Raw genomic sequence first — 23383 nt, 5'->3', positions numbered from 1 at the left:
TATATAATTTTTGTTTTTAATTTTTTAAGCTAGTTGATTTTTTATTTGAAGTTAATAAATTTTTTAATTAAATTTTTTGTTTGGGTGAAATTCAATGCAATTTATAAAGATTTTGAGTAAAAAAATAGTTTAAAATAGAAAAAATGGTCAAAAGTTAAAATTAATATTTTTTAAAAATAAAAAATAATTTATTAAAAAATTAAGAGATTCAAACTAAATGAATGTAAAATATAATTAAGCCCAAATTAAACGTAGCACCGTGTACCAAAAAAATTTAAAAAAAAAGTTAGCAACATGATTTCTTTTGTTTGTAATTAATTATTTGGCATCAACAACCCTTATTTATGAACAACGCATCTCAGTTGAATTGCCAAGCACCAAATTGAATATACCCGCGATTAAAGCAATGATTTATATCAACGCGTCTTTAAAATAAAAAATAAAGTTGCATCAATCACAATGATAATTGCAACCGTCCACCTAGCAAATACCTGTACGAGTGAAAGTGCCGTTGTAATATTTTAAATAATAAAATAATCCACTTTTTTTTTTTCCTTCTTCGAATAACAGAATTGTCACAATTTCTTAGATAAAATCGCATTTTTCGAATAATTTTTTCCGCAATATTTTTCTTTAAAACATTTTTTTATTACTAAGAAAAACATACTTTAAGTACTAAAATCATTCTTTAAAAAAAGTACTAAAATCATAGTATTTTTTTGATATAAAACTATGAATTTGCGTTGGGTCACGGAATAAGTAAATCAATTATCAAATATGACTAACAAGAAAGAAAAGACGTAAACCCTAAAATCATAATGTTACTAAAGTCAAAAGCAACATGTATATCAAATTATTTCCATGCCTGCTGTCATACGACACCTGTCAATAAAACAACAAATTATTATAGTACTCATCTCAACACACATGATCCCAAAAAACCTACTACATGAATTGTTATATATATATATATATATATATATATAGCAAAGGGTCCTTATTTAGTGCCCAAAAATCTCTCAAGAAATCATACCAAAAAAGCAACTAGCACTTCAAATTCGCTGTCTCAGTCCCTCGTATCCAACTATTTTGCTTAGGATTTTCCTTCTTCATCACAACCTCGTAATAAATTCGTTAAGTTCCTCCTTGTTTGGTCCCAAACAATCTGAGAACCCTCTTTCAATTCCTCTTCCTCAACTCCATCGTTCATCGCCGTCCACTATTATTAGCAATTGGTATTTAGTAATTAATTAATTACTAACATTAGTTAATAATAATGGACCCTGCAGAGCTGAAGCGCGTTTTCCAATTGTTCGACCGCAACGGTGACGGGAGAATCTCATTGAAGGAGCTGAGCGATTCGTTGGAGAATCTAGGCATCTTGATCCCGGACAAGGACCTTGCTCAGATGATCGAGAGAATCGACATGAACGGAGACGGTTGCATAGACGTGGACGAGTTTGGGGACTTGTATGAGTCCATCATGGAGGAGCCTGATGAGGAGGAGGACATGAGGGAGGCCTTTAACGTCTTTGACCAGAACCGCGACGGTTTCATCACCGTCGAGGAACTAGGGACAGTGCTGGCCTCCCTCGGCCTCAAACAAGGGAGGACCCTTGACGAGTGCAAGAAGATGATCATGAAAGTCGACGTTGATGGAGATGGCATGGTTAATTACAAGGAGTTCAGGCAAATGATGAAGGGAGGAGGCTTCACTGTCCTTAGTTAGCCCTACGTTTAATGCAAAAGCATGCTTGCCATTACAAAATGTATCAAATTTTCAATTTAATTCAATTCACATCTTGTAAATAAGTTTGGCCATCTAGGAGATTTCATTGATTAATGACTATGTGTGCTTTTAGTTTCAAGTTGGATTATTCATAATCACGTTAAAATATAAATGTTAGATAGTTTATATGATATTTTATCTTTTTTTTTCAATGGTTATTTATATTTTAAAAAAAATATTTTTATTTTTATTTTATTTAAAAGATGGATGATAAAAAACTATTGACAGCTAAAAAATTATCATAAAATATAAGTTTTTTTTGTTTGATGTTCCTTTTCTTCTTTTCTCTTGTCCTTCTCCTTCCTTCATCTTCGGTTATGTTTATCTTCAACTCAAGCATCGTAAAACAAAAACTTCAAACCCAGGTCCTTAGCATTTGCCTATTTTGAATAATACTAAAGCATGGATAATGATTCGAACAACCCCTTGTACAACTACTGAATATTATCATTCGAGTCGGACTCCACAATAAAGTGCTTTTCAATTTTTTGAATAATCAATATATCATGCAGGTTATTAAAGCATTAAAAATATTATTATAAATTTGGGTATAACGATATTATTTTAAAATATAAAGGTGACTAGGATATATATATTATTTAAAAATTTAAATTAAAAATATTAATTAGATATTATGATATTATTATATTGATCCCTCATGCAAGGAAATTATGTTTCATTATATTTTTCTGATCTAGCAATTATGATTGCTAGAAGGTCTGCCCGTATCATAAATTAATATTAATTTGATTTAATTAACAAATAAATTATGGAAAGTATTTGATTTGATTTAAATTTCTTTTTCTTCTGATCTTCTCCATTTTTTTTTTCAAATCAACTCCATACCCGCTTTTCCTGCTGGCCTCTATTTATGGGAAGCACCTAGTATTTATTTGCTTGTAATTATGAGAGCGATAGTACTTAGCATTAGCATGTTGTATATATAAAGATAGAGTGACAGATAACGCATCAAAGGTTTTTCTCAACGAGTAATTCAATCTGAGCCGGTAAAGACTCAAAACCCCTAAAATATGCATATTCTAATCATATTCTAATTTGGCATTAGTAATTTTATAATGTTATTATGTTATTTGAGTCATTACACTAATCATATTCTAATTTGGCAACTTTACTAGTTTTTCGTATTTTAATTATTTCCTACGCAGGAGTGACTGATATTGACATCGACGTGGAGAGGGGACTGGTTGTAGTTAAGGGGGTGGAAGATGCTTCAATATAATACTAATAGCGGCTATTAAAAATGCGCTTAAGAAAAAAAAAATCTTAACGTGAAACTTGTTGAACCTAATTCTGCTAATGCTAATGAATCTATACAAGATGTTGATGCCCAACATTCGGAATGGAGCTGATGATAATGAGATTGTTGTCGAACATTCGGCATGTGATCATGGAGCTAACGTTAATGAAACTAGAGTAGATGTTGGTGCCCAACACTACTGAGGTGATCACAGAGTTAAAGGATTGTTTGGTTGGTTCAAGTCTCCTCGTTCAAGTTGAAGTGTTGAAACTTACCGGAGTGAAATCCTTGGATAGTGGCATGCTATACGACAGATTAATTAGGCCAATTAACAACTTTATCTACTTTTTTTTTATACTATTCTATGTTATGTCTGATTTTCACTTCTTTGTGGAAGGATGCATATGTAAAATTTATTATGACTAGGAACATGCTTTAGGAGTTAGGAGTTTAAGTGTAGTTTATATGATGCATGTTTGGTTTGTAATTGAAATTTTTATGATACACATTCTAACGCAGATCTAATACATAAAAATAAAATAAAAACAAAAATAAGACCCTAATCCTTTGGCAGAATAACTTTCGTCTCAAAAGTAATTTTATACCAGATTTCCAAACATCCACGTAGTTATTTTGTCTTATTCTTGTCCTTATTGTTAGACTTCATAAGTCTACGGTATAATAATATTTTAACCTGTATATATTTAAGTTGAGTTAGAGACAACTCGATTAATTGCCTATTCATTGAGACAGAATTTCAACTTAATCAAATATATATTTTTAATCTAGATAACATTTTTCCTTTGTTAATTGAACTAGTCATTTTATAGAATTAAATAAATAAGAATGGCTATAAACACTATCACTTACTGAATTGTTGTTACATATTGCCCCATAGAAATCATAATCATATATTACATCGTATATTAAGTTAAAGCCACGAATACTGTAAATCTGTTGGTGGAAATTTGGATGGAGAATATTCAGCCACAGCATTCTCAACAGCAGTCTCATTCTATATACAAAGGAAATACTAGAAAAATGATGGAAGAATGAAACTCTATCAAGGGCGTTTGAATGTCTGTTGAGTTATTACATTGTTGGCACAACTTGACAATAGTGGACTCAAAAGGACCTCTACATTGACTGAACTAGTTTCCTCTACCAACTAAAAGTATCACGTTGTAAGTTGAATCTATCTGAGTCTACTCTGTTGTTCTTTGGCTTCCATCTCCTTCACACTGTCTACTATGTTCTTCTTTGGCTTCCATCTCCTTCACGCAGTCTACTATGTGCTGTATTTTCTTTGAAAGGTTATCATTCTGCTCTTCAATTTGCTCAAATATCAATTCAAGATGTCTTTTATAGGCCGCAGATCGCTTTTTCTCAGTTGCCAACTGTTGAGATAGTTCCCGAATTTTATCCTGTTCAGTCTGAAAATAGCATAAAAAGGAACTGAAAAAGAGTGAGGAATATAATATTTACTAATCTCACAAGTTGCTCTTTACTTACGTGGCACTTTCTAAGTTGCATTACATTATGAGTAAAGGAATTTGTACAAGGGCAAGGGTAATAAGACCAATTTGAGCAAATTTCAAATGATGTGAGGTAATGCAGAAGAAAAAAATTCTCTGGATTATGGATTATAATAGAGATGGAAAATGTTAAGAGAACCAATGTTATCCTGAAAACTTCGTTCTGAAATAGCCTGAAATTCTCTAATATTTAGCACAATATGAGAGCATCATGATCTCACTCAGATTTCATAACTGATCTATTAAGCACAAGTAACACTTGACACAACATAATATGTACAGTTGTTCAGTAGTGAAAGAAAAGAAACTGACCGGATATTGTTCATAGTAGAAATCCCTTCTACCTTTGCCAGGGGTCAAAGGATGTGTGTGTTCCTTCACAAACTTTGCAACAACCCATTTGCCAGAACTAAGTTTCCTCACCATAATCATTGCCCTGCAACCAACCCTGGTCTCGGCCCTTTGCCTCACAATCTTTTCACGTTTGTCAGCCATTCTGAATCCCTCTTTGTTGCAAACAAGAGTACGTCCAATAGCAGTTCCATCACGCCTTGACCGCGAGAGTTTACTCACACGTACGATAAATCCAACTTCTGTGGCATAAGCATTATAAAATGCATGTGCTGCTGCTTCTGACCCAAACTCCTGACCAACATAGGGCTCTTCAACTGAAACAACCGATACTGTGGGAATTGCAGATGGGATAGTGATCCCTCCAGAGGAATCTTGAGTCCCATTATCATGTTGATCTTGGTTGTCATTTGGTTCAACAGAACTTCCACCTTCTCTGTTGTCATCCGCTATGCTACTAACCTCACCTATAGCAGTATTTCCTACTGTTTCGACAGTAACAGAGCCATCAATCTCAACCTCCACTGCGGTAACAAAAGAATCTGGTATAAGATTTTCAGTGCACAGGTGATATTCCAGTTCTACACAACAGTCTATGAAATTGATGAATAACTGATTCATTGAAAATACAAATAAAGAAAGAACAAGTCAATAAACATAATCCTAATTCCCATTCCTTCCATCTTCTTTAACTGTCTATTGATACTGTACCTGTAACCGACTACTGGTATTTGGGAATGTCTAACATATAGACAGGAGTACAATGAACACAATATGGCTTAAAATGAAATTCTAAAATTGAAACGAAGAACGTTGAATTCACTAATAGAGAGCAGCCTCTAAATCACCAAGTATTTCTTGAATACACTCCTCCACAACAACAAAACATGAATAAAAAAACACTTATCCCAGAGTCAGGAAGAGTTTCTGTTCTTCTGAAGATTCCTACATTATAAATCAACCAAACACATGATATATATATATTCTAGCAAAAAAAATTCTCCAAAGTCAGTAAAATGAGTGAACAAATAACTCCATGCTATGTCTGTGGGCAAACCTAACTTTAATCCCAGCAAGCAGATAATCTATTGCATACATTGATTCCATCGCATTAGTGACACGTAATAAACATGAGTTACTGAATTATATGGTCTCAAAAATAAGATCTTCGCAATTTCTATGATGGAGGGAAGATGGGTGCAACACAGCAATCATGACTCATATCATCTTTATCTACTGCAACAAGCATTCCAAATTTCATTAAGTTTCCACATGTCCTGTCATGTATTGCAAATCAAATCTTAAAAATGTACTAAAGCCAATGACATCTTTGGCCATTAAATCACTAATGAAATTGAAAGCTAATCATTTCATCCACATCAGAGTGGAGAATTGCACCCACGTACAGTAGTCACCTAAAAAGGATGTCAAATGCTTCCAAATGTTTTGCACAATCAATATATGCTCCTTTTAACAAAAGAGGATATTTTTTTCGTTGAATCTGAACTTAAGCGTTCGTAGTGCTCTTCTCCGATAAATACATAACATGTCAATTATTTTTTATGCATCAACCATGAAAAATAACTCGTATGTCAAGTTTTTATCAGAGAACAGTATCACAAAAAAATCTGAGTTTTGTCACCACAAGAAAAAAAATGATAATTTATATTTCTGAACGGCTTTTCCTTGCCAATTTACCAATTCTATCATACCAAAAACTAAGCATTAACAGGAATTTCCTCGTCTCTAGCAAAAATTCGTAAGCACAAACGTCCAAATAAAGTCCAAAACTTTGAAACGTAAAAAGAGCAAAAACAGGACTGTGGAGAACAATAACACCAACAACAACGTCAAGCTTCAATTTTGAGTTATTTGCTCCATACCCTTTGAAATCCTCTGTAGAAAATACAAAGAAAGACGACTCTTGCAATTATGCAGTTATTCCCCCCAAATCACAAGAAAGCAAAACCCTAAAATTCCATACGAATCAAAATCCTCAACAGAGTTTACAAATCCGAAACAAACAGAAGAAATTGAAATTAAAAAAAAATAGAAAAAGAAGGAAGAAACTCACTGAAAATTAGATCGTGGTGGAAACGGTGTGTGATGCCGCTGATTATTTTTCTATCCTCTGTTTCGTGCTACAGAGAGAACACAGAAGAAGTGATTTAGGTAAGGCGAGGAATATATGGACCACCGAATGCATCCTATACGTGTCGAAATATCATTGGACATACTCTCCTGAATAAAGTCAACTTTTAAGTTGACCCAATGGTTTTCTGCCACATGTCAAATGAGGTGGACACAGGCCCGTAAGACTAGCACCTGAACAACAACACCACCAACACAATACAACACAAAAAACACAACAACACAAAAAAGAAACACTTGTTCTTCAACAAGGGCAACTTCGTTATTCCGCAGCATAAGGAGAGCTTCCTTTGCTCTCAGATTCTCGTACTCTACCTCGTTTTCGGTCTCTCCCAGGTTGTCTCTCATCTCTCTACTGTCACTTTTTTTTTTGTTAATTATAGTTATCTGCTAAGTCACTACCCAAAACCAATTATACTGTTATGTGGACAATATATTGAAGAACCTAACATGGGTTATTTCGTTTTTCCTCGTTAGTGGTTCTGTGTTGTTGAAAGTTTTAGGCTTTGAATTGACACATTTTATTTTTTTTATCACCAAATGTTAATTGTTAGTTTGTTAGCAGGAGAGATCGAACCTTTGACCTTTCCCTCCCTCTCTTCTTTCTTAACCATCCAATCAACCTTATATCTCCTTTGAATTGACATGTGTTATGTGTAGGTGCTATTAATCTATTATGTTCTAATTCCTTTGTGTTCTAGGTCAGTTGTTGGGAGAACTCAAATGTGTGTTTGTTCACCGTTGGGACAGCTTGTTCCGGTGGGAGAGCAAGGTTATGGGTGGGGTTTGAGAAATTTGAGCTATGCCAGGGTGAACCTTGTGATAACGGGAGGAGGAAGAGCCTCCAAAGAAGGACAAGTGGACGACAAAGAAGAGGTTGAAGATGCAGAGGAAGAGGGAGAAGGAGAAGAGGAGAGCGGCCAACAGGAAGGACCCCCGCCGACTCGGTGTCAAGGGGAAGAAGAAGAAGCAGAGATTTGCCAGTGCAGAAGAGAGAATCAAGTACAAGATTGAAAAAGTAAGCTATGATTGGATTTCTGCAGCATACTGCTTCATTTTTGTTTGATTTTAATGGTGTTTGTTTGCTAGTGTTGATATTTATGTTAGAGCGAGATGTTAAATCTGTTCGCTTGTATATTCTTCCCTTTGAGGGGAAACTAAAGATCAACATGCTTTGTTACAAGATGTTATTTTTATTGTACTTCTTGATTCTAGATGATATATACTTCTTTCTTTTTATTATTTTTCTGTTCTAAATTTTTAAAGCAATGGTAAATTTCTTGGTTGTGCTAGTTATGTTGTCCATTTGGAGAGTTGGCAATAGCAGTTATGGGTCTGGACTCTGGAGACATACATGCTTGATTTTTACTCATGTTCTGTGATCCCTGGTTGTTTGTAACTTTAGTTGGTCAGAAAGATCTCTTCTTTCTTTGCAGCATTGTTTTAATGGGGAGTGTTTAAATGATGAGACTGTAAAATTTGTCATCAACAATCACAAAAATCTTGAAATGCTTATCTGCCTGTACATTCTACTAAAATTTTGCATGATTCTGGTTTTAACCACAGGCCAGAATTAAGGAAGCATTGCTCATAGAAAGGCTCAAATGATATGAAGTTCCTAAAGCTCAGGGTCCTGTTGTAAAGCCTGATGAGTTGACAGGGGAGGAACGGTTTTATTTGAAGAAAATGGGTCAGAAGAGATCTAATTATCTACAAATTGGCAGAAGAGGATTATTTGGAGGGGTTGTTCTCAATATGCATATGCATTGGAAGAAACATGAGACTGTTAAGGTTTTTTGCAAGCCTTGTAAACCTGGTCAAGTACACGAGTATGCACAAGAACTTGCCAGATTGAGTGGTGGTATACCACTTCAAATAATTGGGGATGACACTATAATATTTTATCGCAGAAAGAACTATGAACAGCCTGAGGTTATGTCACCAATCGATACCCTGTCCAAGAAAAAGGTGTGTTTCTGTGCTGCATTAAAAAAAGAAAATAAAAGATCTGAAATGCATGATTGCTATAGTTTTTGTTCATCGTTTAAAAGCACTGGAAATGAAAATTGTTTAGATATTTTACCTGCTGCATTCTCAGTTGCAGAGAAGGTTCATATCATGCAACTATTTTGTAAAATGTGGTGTAAGTAGAAAAAAATATTTTCACCTTTCCTCTCCAACAGTGATCAGAACCAGCATTGTGTATTTTTGTTATAGGATCCAACTCTTCTAAAGTGAGGGGAGTGCACTTAGAGGATAAACTATAAAGTGCACTTACAACTAGTGATTAGAAAATTAATGATTGAGAATTGTGATAAAATCAAACACATGCATAACAATATCTGTAATTAACTACAATCTCAATCATTGATTTTCTATTCAACAGTTGTTACTTAGAGCGCTTTATTTTTAGAAGTACAAACCCCTCACATTATATTGAACCCATGTAATTGCACTAACACATGTCTCATCCATTCAAAATTGTTTTCTTATGATGGGCATTTACATTTCTCTATAAATTCATTTCAGACCATTTAGAAACTGTTGATTTGTCATACATGTTCTAATATTTTGGTTAGCAGTCAAGCTATAATCAACATAGTTGCTTTGCACTTACTAGCCTCAGTTTAAAGGTCACTGCACCATTATTTGGTTCACTTACTGTTTTTCGAAATCTTTTTCCCACATTCTGTTCAACTGTTTTTTAAATTTTAATTCTACACACATCATTTTCTGTTTTGAATGAGACTTTTTATACTGTAGAAATAATAAATCTTTGTGTACATTCAACTTGACTAAAGAGTCTCTGTTCTAATTGTTTTCTCTTGTTATTTCCATTCCATTTATAGGGCATTCATTCTGCATGTTTTTCTGCATCTGCTTGTAAACAAATACATGATTGGTATTACAAAGCCATGAAATCAAGCAATGAACAAAGAATAAGTTGGAAGTAGGATTAGGACATTGTTCCAAGGTGTGCCAAGCGGTTAAGTGGGACAATTCAGTGCGAAAATATTATGGGTGAAAAGCTAAGAAAATAAGGAGTTGAGCAAGGCTAGTCAAGAGTTTAAATTTGTAGCATTTGATCTATAGGATGTAGTTTCTTATGCCATGCGTTTTTGTGTATCACATTATAGTGGTCTCCAGTCTGCATCTTGAAGCTGTATGGTCATGGACAATTCAAAACTCATGCTATGACTTATGAATTTGATAGCTGGTTGATTGGTTATGGTGTTAAAAGTGTTCTGCAGTTATTTTTCCTTCCTAAAATTCTTTTTAGATATTTAGGAGAAGAAAATAAGAAGGAAATTTCTTGTGCACAAGTTAAAAATAGGAAAAAGTCAGAAGAAAAAATAAAATAAGGTCTCCTCTCCATAAGTTAAAATTAACTTATGCATATGTTAAAAATCAGTTTTTAGAGAAGCTAATATGAGAGAGCTTCTACAAAAATAGTTAATCTTTGTACAAATAGTTGAAGTGGGACATTTAGCAGATGTGGTTTCAGTTGCTCAATGACAAATAATAGTGGATTTGGTGTTTTTTAGTGACTGGTGATTTGTTGTTGGTTTACTTCTAGTTTTTAATCTAATAACTTAATTTTTCCTGCAGGCACTTGAGAAATCCAAGTTTGAGCAATCACTCGAGTCAGTGAGGCGCTTCGTTGCTATCGCTGAGAAAGAATTAGAGCTATATTGCAGGCACGTTGCACTCTATGGTGATCCAAACAACCGAAATCTGTTATCGATGCTGGACGTTCCAAGTGGAAACTCCAAGGAAAAAGGGAATCATGAAGTTAGTGGTGATTTTTCAGTCAGTCTTTCAGAGACTGAAGCAGATTCCATGGAAATGGAGCTATCAGAAACAGAAAATAGTCTTCAAGATGAAAACATGTCAATGAATGAATCAGATTCTGAAGAGGACAGCATGTTGGATTCCTATGTAATAAAGAAAGAGAGGTATATTTTACTAAAATGCAAGATGAAAGTGTAAGTTCAACCACGGGTTCTTCATCAGTGTCTGAACATAGCCACTATTACAATAATCAATTTTTATAACAAGTTCCATTCATTAGAGATTAAATATATTTTGTTAACAGTTACCTTGATTAAATCAAGTAGTCATAGAAATATACCTCGGAGGAATTTGAAAAATAGATTATTTCTTTTCTTTAATGTTCAAAATCAAGTTTTGAATCTACCAAAACAACCATGGCTAGGCTTTTAATTTTACTGTCGCCCACTGATGTGCCGGACACCTTGCAAGATTGAATCTAGATATTCTCAAAGATAGATATATTTCAAGATTACGTGAATAAAATAAAAATTATAGAACCTGGACTCTTTTCTTATAACATGTCAAATGAGAAAACCAGCACTAACATATGCAAATCCAATTAAGTCATTTATGGTTCCTTACTTTCTTTAGTATAATGTTGAATGGAATTTATTTTGGTAAAACTATTTTTAAAGTATCAAAGTGTCTAAATTAATTTTAGTTATAGATTTTTATATTAGTAAATCTATTCAAATGAAGCTCGGACTTTCATTAAGTTACCATTTTCTACCCTATCGAGATGGTCTCAGTACATCAAGAGGCCATGGACCTTGTGAGAGTATGTGTCTATGACATGTGCATCCGAATTCCTAACAGCTAGAGACCTGAAAATAGCACCTCTAATTCCAATTCCAATTCCACATGCAAGTACTGGATATTAAATTATATTTTTATAGCCACTTACAATGGATGTGTATGGAGCGGTATTGATGCCATTGTTGATTATTCCTTATCGTAACTACTAGGTACGATTATTTCAATTATCCATGATTAATTTTAAAAAATAAAATAGAATCATGATTAAGTATAAAAAATAAAATTGAAAATGGAAAATGAAAATTTTGACACTATAACCATGATTAAGTTTTAAAAATAAAATAAAATTGAAAAATAAAAAATATGAATACACACAACTTATGTTATAGTATTAATCAATCGTACCCAGTTTTGGATGCTGTTTTTTTTTCTTCTTCCCTTTTTCACGCCCACGTTGACACAATGATACTTATAAAGAGACTTTTAGTTTGTAGTGGGGACTGATGAAAGTTTAGATCTATTAATCATGATATCTAATGTTGAGAATGGAGAGAAAAACAACACCTTTTCTTCAAAGGCACGTTAGTTACTTAGTTACTCTGTCCAATTCCAGTAGGGCTGGACTTAACTGTGATCAGATCAGATCTCTTAGCCCGTTGGCTCACACTTTTCTATTCCTAGATCAAAATAAAAATGTTTTTTCAAATAATTTAATGCTACATAAAGATTACTAAACAACATATTAAATTACACAAAACATATGACAAGAGATCAAATCATTTTTCGAATAATTATTGGTAAAATTTCTTCATTCATTAACCTTTTCTTATCTTTATATATCGTTAGATCAATTATGAGACTTAATATTAAGTCTATCACTTAGTTACACTTCAATTTTTTTTTCTCTCTTTAAGAATAAATTTTGTGAGAATCCAATCCAAATATTTTCCCACAAACTCAATGTATAATATTACTAATTGAATTACCCCCATTCAATATAATTAAATATTTGTGTACATAACATGCATTTGATGTCTCTTAACCAATAACCATGACTGTTTCTGAAAAATGATATACTTATGCATAAGAAACAAATAATTAAATGTTTTTATTTATTTATGTTTTACTTATTCTTATCATTAATTAATTGATGAGACATTATCGTTCTTCACTTACATTTCAAGTATAATTATAATATCTTTATTGATTATTCCTTCTCTATTAAAAAAAAAAGAATCAAATTTTTATTTATTTTATTATTATTCTGAGGGTAAGGAACGAATAAAGATAGATTACTAGATTAATGATAATATTATGTATAGTAAAAAAGGATAAGGTCGCGTTGTAAAAACGCATTCATAACTTTTAAAATGAATAATATACTTATTTTGTATTATTCATTTGAAGGAGAATAATGTACTTATTAATTAAAGTGGGAAGGTTTAGTTTAAAAAGTTCCACAAAGGAATCATAGTTTAAATGTCAATCAAATACAGTGGCATACCTAATATGTCATCATATTTTAAATATAATTCTTTTCATTTACTCAAAATAATAATATACTTATCTAGTAAAAAAAAAATACTTATCTTAGATAATGAGAAAATTGGTCTTGACATTTTGGTGATAGGTCACAGAACACAAATGCTACCCAATTTACTGAATCAAAAACTAATATTTTACTCATGATACTTAAATAGTGATGATCCAAAAAATTTAACAATTATATTGAAATAAATACAAACAGTAATCTTATACCAAAAACTAATATTGTTAGTTGTTTTATCCACGGTGTACTAAATAAACAGGTAAGACCGTAAGAGAGATTTGAATTAAAAAAGGCAAAATGTACCAAAAATAATTAAAAAAGGTAAAAACCAAAGACTTATTATTATCAGCAAAATTAGAAGATTAATGATTAAATTGATTGATTTTCTTAACCTTCTTCTCACACTCTATACAAACTCTCGTAGCATTTCGGCATCCAAACTAACTCTCTCATCTTCTACAGCATTCTTCTGCAATTCAAATCAAATTTTCAAACCATGGCTTCCTCCACCAACGCTCTTCCTCCCACCGGCAACGGCCTCATCGTGAGCTTCGGCGAGATGCTCATCGATTTCGTCCCCACCGTCTCCGGCGTGTCCCTTGCGGAGGCTCCGGGCTTCCTCAAGGCCCCCGGCGGCGCCCCCGCCAACGTCGCCATCGCCGTCGCGAGGCTCGGCGGAAAGGCGGCGTTCGTCGGAAAGCTCGGCGACGACGAGTTCGGGCACATGCTGGCTGGAATCCTGAAGGAGAACGACGTGCGATCCGACGGGATCAACTTCGACCAGGGCGCGCGCACCGCGCTGGCGTTCGTGACCCTACGCGCCGACGGAGAGCGTGAGTTCATGTTCTACAGAAACCCCAGCGCCGACATGCTCCTCACGCCCGAAGATCTCAATCTCGAACTCATCAGATCTGTACGCAAATCTATTTTCTCAATTCTCAACTTTCAGTTCTTGTCGTTTTTCTTCGTTAGTGTTTGTGTTTCACGCGCGTGTGGTAATGGATTATGCTGAGTCAGCTTCAGGTAGGTGGGGTCCACGAGTGGATCTAGGATACCCCTACAACCCCAGCACGCTAATTTTTTGAATAAATAAAAAAAGAATTGTGAATCGGTGTTTTTTTATTAAAATTTTATAGATTTTCTATAGATTTTTGCAATAAATATTTTTTTTTTGTTTTGATTCCTTGTTTTTAAGGACACTGCTTAAAATACCCTTAAAAAATATTTTTTCCTTTTCTAATTTCGTCTAACTCGCTCGCAATCATATCATATCGCAAAAGCTCATAGAGTTGGTGGGTTGGTGCCATGTCACGTGATGTGTCTCACGTGTTTTTCCCTGTTTTGGTTTAAACTTTGATCGATGTGGACAATGCGGATCGGGTGGCACTTCCACATAATAGCTACACTGTTTTTTTTTTTCAAACATACTTCAAGAAAGATAAACTTTCGGTTTTATTTTAGAATAAATAGTTATTTTTGTATTTCAATATATATAATGTTAATAAATTTATTTTTAAAAGCTGAAAAATTAAATTTAGTTTCGGAAAGTATTAAAAGTAAGATAAATCTATCTCACAGTTTCTGTTTTTTAACGTTATCAAACTCACTAGATAAAAATATCATGAAATTAATATTTACATGAACATAAAAGTTAAATTAATTGAAAAATATGTTCTTAAATTTAACAAGTTAATGACATTTTCATTCTTCAAATATATAACTTCTTGATAAATATATCTACGAAATATATAAACTTGATTAGTTACCATCAATAATAAGATACACGTATCAACAACTCATTAAACTTTAGAAGTTTATGATTTTGTTATTACAAATACTTATTATAATCTATTATAATTATAATTATATTTATAATAATCTATTATAATTATAATTATATTTATAATGTTAACTTATCACATATGATACAAGACTTAAGAGAAGGGAAGAGAGAGGTAAGTTATCAAATAAAAAAAACAATTTATTAAATCTTAAATGAATCATTCACAAATAAATGAAAATAAACATGGGAGGTCTAACAACCAAAATTATAATATTTTTATAGTTTTTCCAAGCTCATAAGTGTATATCATGTCATTAATGTCACTAATTAAAATTATATATTTTGAGAATATATTTGTCAATAAGTTGTATTTTAAAGGATGAAAATGTTATTAAATTATTAAATGTAAAGACATATTTATCGGTAATTTTCCTTGTGTCCACATGTCATGACATTTTCATAGTTTTTTAACATTAAAGAACAAAAATTAATAGTGAGAAGAATTTGTCATACTTTTAATATTTTCAAAAATTATTTTTTTTTCATCTTTGAAAGATTAATTTGTTCGCAATATACACTTTGAGTGACAAAATAACTATTATTCTTTATTTTATTTCAAAATAACTATTATTCTTTATTTTATTTCAAATTTAATCAATCATCTAATTTCTGTACTTGTATAACCTAATCTTTATGTTGTAGTCTCTAAAATTGTAGGAATTAAGACGTATTAAAGAGTATATGCATAAGCATTAGAACAGTATATATGCAGGAACTAAAGTAATTTCTAAGTATAAAAAGTAAAAAAAAAATTATGGATATTTATCCCAATTTTCTTAATTTTATTTTAAATCCTGGTTTCTCACGCACGCGCCTAGGTCGAGGGTGGGATGTGGGAACAGTAACGAAGCTCTTAATGTTGCCATCTACTTTGACTCGTGCCAGTTGTCTTTCCCAGGCGCCGGTTGACTTTATTTAAGTGATATAAAATTAATTTTGATAGAATTAATTGTAAATTACTTAAAATAATTGAGTAGCCAGTATAAATTAATATTAGTAATGAATATTACATTGAATCATGTATGACGTGGGAAAGTGATTTTCGATATATAACAAACGCGTCTTTAATTTTTGAAAATATTTATGGGTACGGATATGTGTTTATAGCTTTTGTTTTCTTAGAAGTTAGAAGCAAAAAGACAAATAGTTTTGTTGTTTTATCATTGTGCTGCATTGTTAATTATCATTTTATCATATTGTGTTGCATTATTTGTTTGTTGGTCTCGTGTGACCAAAATACCGGGGTTTTTTTATTATTCCCATTAATAACTTAAATCTGGAGGATGAGACCATCAGGGTTATCAGCAAATCATGAATGGGAGACAATTATTTGTAGTTTTGTTCTGAGTTGCAAATGAAGGACCACCGTTTATATTTTACAGCCTTGCAAGTTGCAAGCACGTGCATAATTAAAAAAGTGAATAATTTGCCGGCCTTTTGCCATGCAGGGTACGGTAATGAAATTCATCAACAAAGTATTTTTGTTTTTAATCAATGTGGTTGAAATTTTGAAGTACTAAGAATAACCACATCAGTATACCCAAAAAAAACCACATCCATAAATTACTCTTGTTAGTAGATTTGTTGATATATATTTTATTGACTTTACTCATTCATCCAACTAAATATTGTACATAATTTTTAAAATGATTATTATATAAGTTAATAAATTTATCATAAAGGACGATTTGTGATAAATTACTCTTGGCAGTGGATTTAGTGATATTTTGTTGTGTTTACCATGTAAACCAATTAGAAATCATGTTACATATGACTATTAAAATAATTAAAAGTTGACAAATTTATATAAGAAGCTTAAAAGTGATGTAATAATAGAGTATAATAGTTTTATACTCTCAATTCTAATCACAAATTATCGTTAGTATAACTGTTAAGGTAATTATTGTAAAATAAATTGATTATATATGATAATTTGTGATTGAATGAAAATATTAAACGTATATGATTTTTCTCTATGATAAATGATAATTTGCGAGTGATTGCATGATAGTGTAAAAGTGATTTATATATTTTGTTGGTGATTGAATGTGAAAGTGTGAAACTTGAATCGTGAGCAGGCAAAAGTATTCCATTATGGATCGATAAGCTTGATCGTGGAGCCATGCAGATCAGCACACCTGAAGGCAATGGAAGTTGCCAGGGAAGCAGGATGCTTGCTCTCTTATGACCCAAACCTGCGGCTACCCTTGTGGCCCTCCGCCGAGGAAGCACGTCAGCAAATACTCAGCATATGGGACAAGGCTGATGTAATCAAGGTCAGTGATGTGGAACTGGAATTCCTAACCGGAAGTGACAAAATTGATGATGCATCTGCTCTCTCCCTGTGGCACCCCAATTTGAAGTTGCTCCTTGTCACTCTTGGCGAACATGGCTCTAGATACTATACCAAGGTAAAAACACTCTACTCTTTCAATTTACCTATCCTTTTTTGTTTTTTACTTTCCAATCTTTGTTGTATATTTTGTCCATTCTTCAAATTTTTAAGTCCTAGTTCTGTCCAGTTCATAGTAGTACTCTATCACAGATGTTTGGTTAGCTATCAATGGATGGTAGGCACTCGTATAAATGCGTGCAACCTCCTTGGTCCCATGTGTCATCCTGTTTCCCACATTTTCCTTTTTTTAAAAAAATTATTTTTAAAGGGTACAAATTCCTTGTACCAACTCAATGACTCAATCAAAGTTATATATGTGGTTTTAATATTCTGTAGTACTGCTACAACATATCATGTTTTTCATCTGTATGAGCCTATATGATATATCCATCTATTTGCTGTGCCTTGTGGCCCCAAACAACTTCTGTTAGCAAATAACATGACTTGCTTCATTTATGAATAAACTTTCCTTTCTGCATTTGGATTTTCTTACTGTCATGTTCTCATTATGATATTTACATTTTACCCAAATTAAAAGGTTATGTTCTGTAGAGTATGTCAAATGGCTGATCACTCTTTTTCTATTTGCAATAATTGTTCTCCTTTTTTTGCACAAACCAGAATTTCCATGGATCAGTGGAGGCTTTTCATGTCAGCACGGTCGACACAACTGGCGCTGGTGATTCCTTTGTTGGTGCTCTATTAAGCAAGATTGTCGATGATCAATCCGTACTTGAAGTGAGTGCTTTAACTACGCCCGCCCCGTTTAAAATGAGGAGTTTGGAAATGAAGTTATTGTTATGAATTTTTAAGTGTATTGTTTTGTAAAGCCTTTTTTTTCTAATCATTTTTCACATGTTAACTGCAGGATGAAGCAAGGTTAAGGGAAGTACTCAAGTTTGCAAATGCGTGTGGAGCAATTACAACTACTAAAAAGGGAGCAATTCCTGCTCTTCCCACAGAGGCTGATGCCCTCAACCTGATCAAAGAGGCATAGAAATTTAATGCTAGTAGCTTTTGGTTTTCTTTATATATATGTCTTCATCCTTTTCCTTTCGCGTTGGACTTGCTTGCTATCAACTTCAGATGGATTTTGTTTCTTGGTTTTCTTTGTTTTATTTACCCCTCATTCTGCATTAACGGTAATATCATATGATTTGGGGTTTTGCCAAATGATTTCTTTCAAATTCTGAGATTGAGATTATTGGTTGAATGAAAATTTGAGTCCTTATCAGGTCGGTCCACAATTGCTCCTTCTTCGAGACTTGAACGTTTTTTGTCTTTTTTATCAAAATCTTGCTTTATTATGTGATTTTTATAAATCAAATCTAGTATTGAATCAAATTTTGGGTAATTAATTCATTAATTGGTTCAACCAGATAAAGTAATAGTTGAAACAGAGTGTCTGATTTACTCTAGTGGTTAGTTTAGTCTGATAATCTGATTATCGATATGTTTTTACAACTACTAGTGTTTTTACTGTATTTTATTTAATGAGCAAGAATATTAATAAAAATCGGATTTTTTTTTCACTTTTTTAATTGACAGAAATAGATAATGGAGCATGTGCATCAAGCCGGGAACACCAGATGTCTTATTTTATGATAAATTTCACGGAAATGAGCCTTGGCCATTCTTCTTACCAAAAAATAAATAAATTTTTGCGAAATTGGTTCGTAGTGTACAACAATCCCCCAACCCTCTGTAAAAATAAATGAATAAAAAGTTGGAGAGGTTATGTCCGTGTAGTGTTGCCTTTCCAGCTACTTATAAAACACTAATGTAATAATCCTTGTCTTACACCGGAGTTAAAGATTATAGTTTACAATTTTGTTTATATCATAATTCTTAATGTATTTCTTAATAAAAATACAGAGGTTATGTCCATGTAGTTTCCCTTTTTCCACAAATTTTTTATTGAGAAACCTTGGTGATGATTTTTTTTCCAGCTTTTTGTAGCATAATATTAATATCAAAGCCAAAAGGAAACTGGGGAATAATCAATATCTCATTGCTTTTGATCCATGTTCCTCGGGAATGGAACACGAGAATTGATTGTTCGTGAAGTTAATTGCTGTTAGGTTCTATTTCTTTGTCATAGATAACAAATCATGGGTGTTTTCCAACTCAGGATCAGAGGGATTAATCTGCTGGCAATGCATGACTTCCGCTGGCCCAAAGGAATTGCTGTTAGGTTCTGAAATTACATAATAAGCACAAGTAGTATGCCGCATGTCTTCATCCTAGCTATTAGGCCAAAATGGTCTCCAACACAAGCATACATATGAAATTAACCATCTAGAGTGTAAACAATGATCAAAAAGAGCAACAAGGAAAATTAAATCCCCTAAAGTTTTAATTTATGCTATTTTCTAAAAATCAAACCATTCAAAGCTCTCCTAAAATGAGATATTTATCAACTCCACACAGCTAGTTAACATACTTCATTACTTACTGTCCTAAGAAGTATGCATATACAACTCATCAATCTACAGGTTCATGCAATAGTCCTCATGGTCCTGAGCTTCAGCTAGATCAGGCACACTGAAGAGTTCATTAACATCTGCACCTAGTATGCATATACAACTCATCAACCTACTGATTCAGGCAATTGTTTACATGAGAATGTACTTTATCCGAGATCCGGGACAGTGCAGTGTTCATCATCATCTTCATCCAGGACTTCAATCCTAGGCTTTTTGTAAGACACCAAGGATTTGGGGGCTTTATGTGAGGCAACACTGCTAGTGTGTGGCACTGGAAGCTGAGGAACTTCAGCTGCGACTAAAGCTTCATGAGGAAACTGTTCACTGAAAAGGCCTGCATCTGCTAGCCATTCAAGTTCTCCAAATTCCAGGGATTGCTTCTGAAGATGAAGAAAAGAAACAGTTCCAGACATTTTAATATGGCACATGAGGAACATCATAATTAAGTGACTGGTTAACAATTCACAAGTTCAAGGATAAAAATCTCCTTACCATGGCCCTCAACAAAATATGGTGCAAATACGATACAAAATATTGTCTATAAACATTGAAAGTCACACAAACCAGAATCAAGAGCCAGAATGTACTGCATAGAAACTAACCTACCTGCTAATTATTAAATTAAAAGAACTAGCCTCTTCCTTGGTGGATCTTTTCTAGATATAGAATTTAGTACTTGATCATGTACAAAGGAAGCATTTATACTACAATGCGGTGTGGGAGTACAATTCTTCACTATGTCTCCTTCCCTCATAAATCATAGTCTCTCAATCAGTAATCAATTGAAAAATTACTGCTTTGGTCAGTCTTCATCCATCACACTAACAAACAAAAATGTGTGCATGTTTTTTTCTGAGACTTGCATCAGACTAGCTAGTTGAAAGGTTAGTTACTAACCAGTTACAGACATGGTCCTGAAAAAATAACTTAAAACTCAATTCCTTGATGCATTTTCACGGGTGTCTGTTTTTTGTTTGTCATTGTATAATATAATTTAATTGCATGTCTTGTCAGTTTCTTTAAAGGGGGTTATGTTCTGAAGAATATACATAAATGTTTTCCAGATAAAATAATTGTGTTCACAGGTTCAAGCCATAATAAGCCTATTTTACGATATTCACATGATCCGTGATGATTGGCTATTGTATGCTATTCCAAAATGGATATTTTTGGTGGCAACAAAACAAAATGGTCCATCCTAATCATACTAGGTTCTTTGATCAAAATCACTATAATTTCTTAGCTAAAATATGCAACTAGAATTGTGAAATAAAACTGCCTTACTTTGTCTGGCGATTCAAAGTCTGTTAATTCCAACAAGTCATCAACTGCCCAAGAGGATGTGAAGCTAGGCACTTGCTGAGAAGGAGTTTTCACAGGAACTTCTTGTGCATTTGGATTAGATGGTTCCATGTTACCTTTTTCATGGCCTTTGGTGCAATTAGAACCCAAAGCCACCCTGATACCAGTAGCGAGGAAGCGCTGGTGGTTTGCAGAAAGGCTACTGGCTAAATGAATTGGCTCATCACAGTCTTTACAGAAGAGTGCTCTGTCCTCAACACAAAATATGAAAGCTGGCTTATCCTACAGTTACATTACATATAAGAGAAGGTTAATATCCATGTTCAACACAGATTTCAACTCATACTCTACTTGATTTATAAATGTTCAAAAGACAAAACAAAAACTCTGTTTAAATAGATCCAATTGAAATTAGAATAACAAAAATATAAGATGGCATCAAAATCTATCCTAGTGGTTATTGTTGAACCTATTGGATCACTCGGGCTATTATCTGACCATGAACATATTTTTGGTCAAGCAAATTTCACGCTTGAGATGTTCAGTCCTCATTGTTAAGGGGAGTGTTGGAGATCCCATGTGGACTAATGATATGAGGGATTTCCAACAAAGTAATCAAAGATCAATAAGGTTTTGATAAAGCAGTAGAGTATCTCTAACATCTTCCAGTCTCAAGCATATGTTATGACACAATTTTAACGATCAGTTAGCCTTTTCATGAACTTAGTGCTTTAAAACAACATAAACTCGAGGCTTCAGGTAGCATAAAGAAATATCATAGGATTAAGACAATATAAACTAACTAGAAGGCTTATGGAATGAAATTTTACAATCCTTACACTAAACTGCTATGAAGTTTTCTTAAACAACCTCTTGACTGATCCATTAAAAGCACAGCCATACATGTCAAACAGATTCAATTTAATAAAACTTAGATCTGGCGTCCTGTTTTATATATCCCTATGTTTGATAATTAAATTTAACCAGTAGCCAAGATTACAGCTACGATCCTAGATATCCTAGTTGCTTCTCATTTGAAACAAACACATACTGATATCTATTTGAGAGGCAGAATTAAACAGTCCATTCATTCAAGCACAACAATATTTTTTTTTTAAAAAAAAAAAAAACTAGAAGATGGACATAGAGTGAAGGGAGTACTTGGCATATGTCACATCTGGGAAGCTTGTTTGATAGACATTGAAGGAGAAGCCTCTGGTGCTTGCTTGCAAGCTTGTTTGCAGCATGAACTTCAACGTCACATTTGGCACACAAAGCTGCCTCATCTGCGCAACAAATCACGGTTGCAGGGGCTTTCTCACACACATCACACTGAATCTTCATGTTCTTCTTCTTCCTTTTTGCAAATGGGGTTCAAAGAAAGACCATACCAATATCAATATGAGCCACTACCCGACACGACAAGACAAAGGTTCCTACAATGTGAACTTGTTGTTGGTTGTTCTAAGCCGAAGATATGTGTGAAAGGTTTAGATGAAGTTGAAGATGAAAAACAAAAGACAGCATTCATAGTGACAGTGGTAGGTAATAAATGCAGGGAGAAAGTGTTTGGGCCATGGAAAAGGAAGTGACTGGAGGAGGGGTGCAGTTGGGGAAAGGGTGAATGCGATAATATTAAGATCTTACGTATCAGAATAAGAAAAGAAAGAGTGGGTCACACCTTGCCATGCGTGTGGCTGTGGAAGTACCACATCGAATGCGTCAAGTTCTCGTTTTAGATATTCTCATGCGTGGTCCATTGCTGACTATGACTACTGCAATCAATTTATATTTGTGCATCATATGATCTGTAAAATGGACAAAGGGAAATTAATTTTTCATATTGAAATTGTGCATAAGGTTATAGTATTATAATAATAATCACAAGAGGAAGAAATAGTGACGTGTATACACCTCATTTTGAAGGCTATAAATCAACCAACGGCATGAACTTAATAGAGGTTAACCCCCTCTTAATGTTATTGTTTCACTTGAAGTCTCTCTTTTTTTTTTAATGATTATCACTTGAAGTCTCTAAACACAAGAATCATGCAAACCAAACCAATTTTATTTTAAAAAATGCTTACACAAAAAGAAAAAAAATGACATAGACCACACAGAAGTAGAAAGGGAG

General features: G+C 33.4%; 4 protein-coding genes and 1 pseudogene across 4 annotated transcripts; 3 read left to right on the top strand and 2 right to left on the bottom strand.

The window, feature by feature from the left end:
• The first annotated feature begins 985 nt into the window (after positions 1-985).
• Positions 986-1868, top strand: LOC100781506 (calmodulin-like protein 3). Its single transcript, XM_003537890.4, has one exon. It carries the CDS (start codon positions 1277-1279, stop codon positions 1727-1729), a length of 453 nt encoding a protein of 150 aa, XP_003537938.1. The 5' UTR covers positions 986-1276; the 3' UTR covers positions 1730-1868.
• A 2066-nt stretch (positions 1869-3934) lies between these two features.
• On the bottom strand, positions 3935-7276 carry LOC100780613 (protein FAR1-RELATED SEQUENCE 6). The gene is made up of 3 exons (XM_003537888.5): positions 7008-7276; positions 4895-5457; positions 3935-4480 (listed from the first exon to the last, which is right to left on the bottom strand). Coding segments are annotated over exons 1-3 (792 nt in total). The 5' UTR covers positions 7009-7276; the 3' UTR covers positions 3935-4252.
• Positions 7277-7289: 13 nt separating this feature from the next.
• LOC100815726 (uncharacterized CRM domain-containing protein At3g25440, chloroplastic-like) lies at positions 7290-11152 on the top strand (annotated as a pseudogene).
• Positions 11153-13495: 2343 nt separating this feature from the next.
• Positions 13496-18695, top strand: LOC100780082 (fructokinase-2). The gene is made up of 4 exons (XM_003537887.5): positions 13496-14136; positions 17145-17477; positions 18083-18199; positions 18330-18695. The coding sequence occupies exons 1-4, from the start codon at positions 13720-13722 to the stop codon at positions 18456-18458; spliced, it is 996 nt and encodes a 331-aa protein (XP_003537935.1). The 5' UTR covers positions 13496-13719; the 3' UTR covers positions 18459-18695.
• Positions 18696-19685: 990 nt separating this feature from the next.
• On the bottom strand, positions 19686-22898 carry LOC100779183 (putative B-box zinc finger protein 24). Its single transcript, NM_001354836.1, has 3 exons — positions 22411-22898; positions 21232-21531; positions 19686-20327 (listed from the first exon to the last, which is right to left on the bottom strand). The coding sequence occupies exons 1-3, from the start codon at positions 22591-22593 to the stop codon at positions 20094-20096; spliced, it is 717 nt and encodes a 238-aa protein (NP_001341765.1). The 5' UTR covers positions 22594-22898; the 3' UTR covers positions 19686-20093.
• Between the last annotated feature and the right edge of the window lie 485 nt (positions 22899-23383).

The sequence above is a fragment of the Glycine max genome, chromosome 11 (assembly GCF_000004515.6).
Source record: "Glycine max cultivar Williams 82 chromosome 11, Glycine_max_v4.0, whole genome shotgun sequence".
Classification (NCBI taxonomy): Eukaryota; Viridiplantae; Streptophyta; class Magnoliopsida; order Fabales; family Fabaceae; genus Glycine; species Glycine max.
Note: the sequence above shows the minus strand (reverse complement) of the source record. Positions and strands in the feature narration are given on the sequence as shown.

What these genes read in the sequence shown, in the direction of transcription:
- LOC100780613 (XM_003537888.5), bottom strand. An exon ending in TCTACTATGAACAATATCCG is followed by an intron (nt 4,481 to 4,894) that starts GTCAGTTTCTTT and finishes TGCTATTTTCAG; the next exon opens with ACTGAACAGGATAAAATTCG.
- LOC100781506 (XM_003537890.4), top strand. Translation starts at nt 1,277, where the DNA reads ATGGACCCTGCAGAGCTGAAGCGCGTTTTCCAATTGTTCGACCGCAAC.
- LOC100779183 (NM_001354836.1), bottom strand. Translation starts at nt 22,593, where the DNA reads ATGAAGATTCAGTGTGATGTGTGTGAGAAAGCCCCTGCAACCGTGATT. An exon ending in CCAGATGTGACATATGCCAA is followed by an intron (nt 21,532 to 22,410) that starts GTACTCCCTTCA and finishes ATGTAACTGTAG; the next exon opens with GATAAGCCAGCTTTCATATT. An exon ending in ACTTTGAATCGCCAGACAAA is followed by an intron (nt 20,328 to 21,231) that starts GTAAGGCAGTTT and finishes CTTCATCTTCAG; the next exon opens with AAGCAATCCCTGGAATTTGG.
- LOC100780082 (XM_003537887.5), top strand. Translation starts at nt 13,720, where the DNA reads ATGGCTTCCTCCACCAACGCTCTTCCTCCCACCGGCAACGGCCTCATC. An exon ending in GCTCTAGATACTATACCAAG is followed by an intron (nt 17,478 to 18,082) that starts GTAAAAACACTC and finishes TGCACAAACCAG; the next exon opens with AATTTCCATGGATCAGTGGA. An exon ending in ATGATCAATCCGTACTTGAA is followed by an intron (nt 18,200 to 18,329) that starts GTGAGTGCTTTA and finishes TGTTAACTGCAG; the next exon opens with GATGAAGCAAGGTTAAGGGA.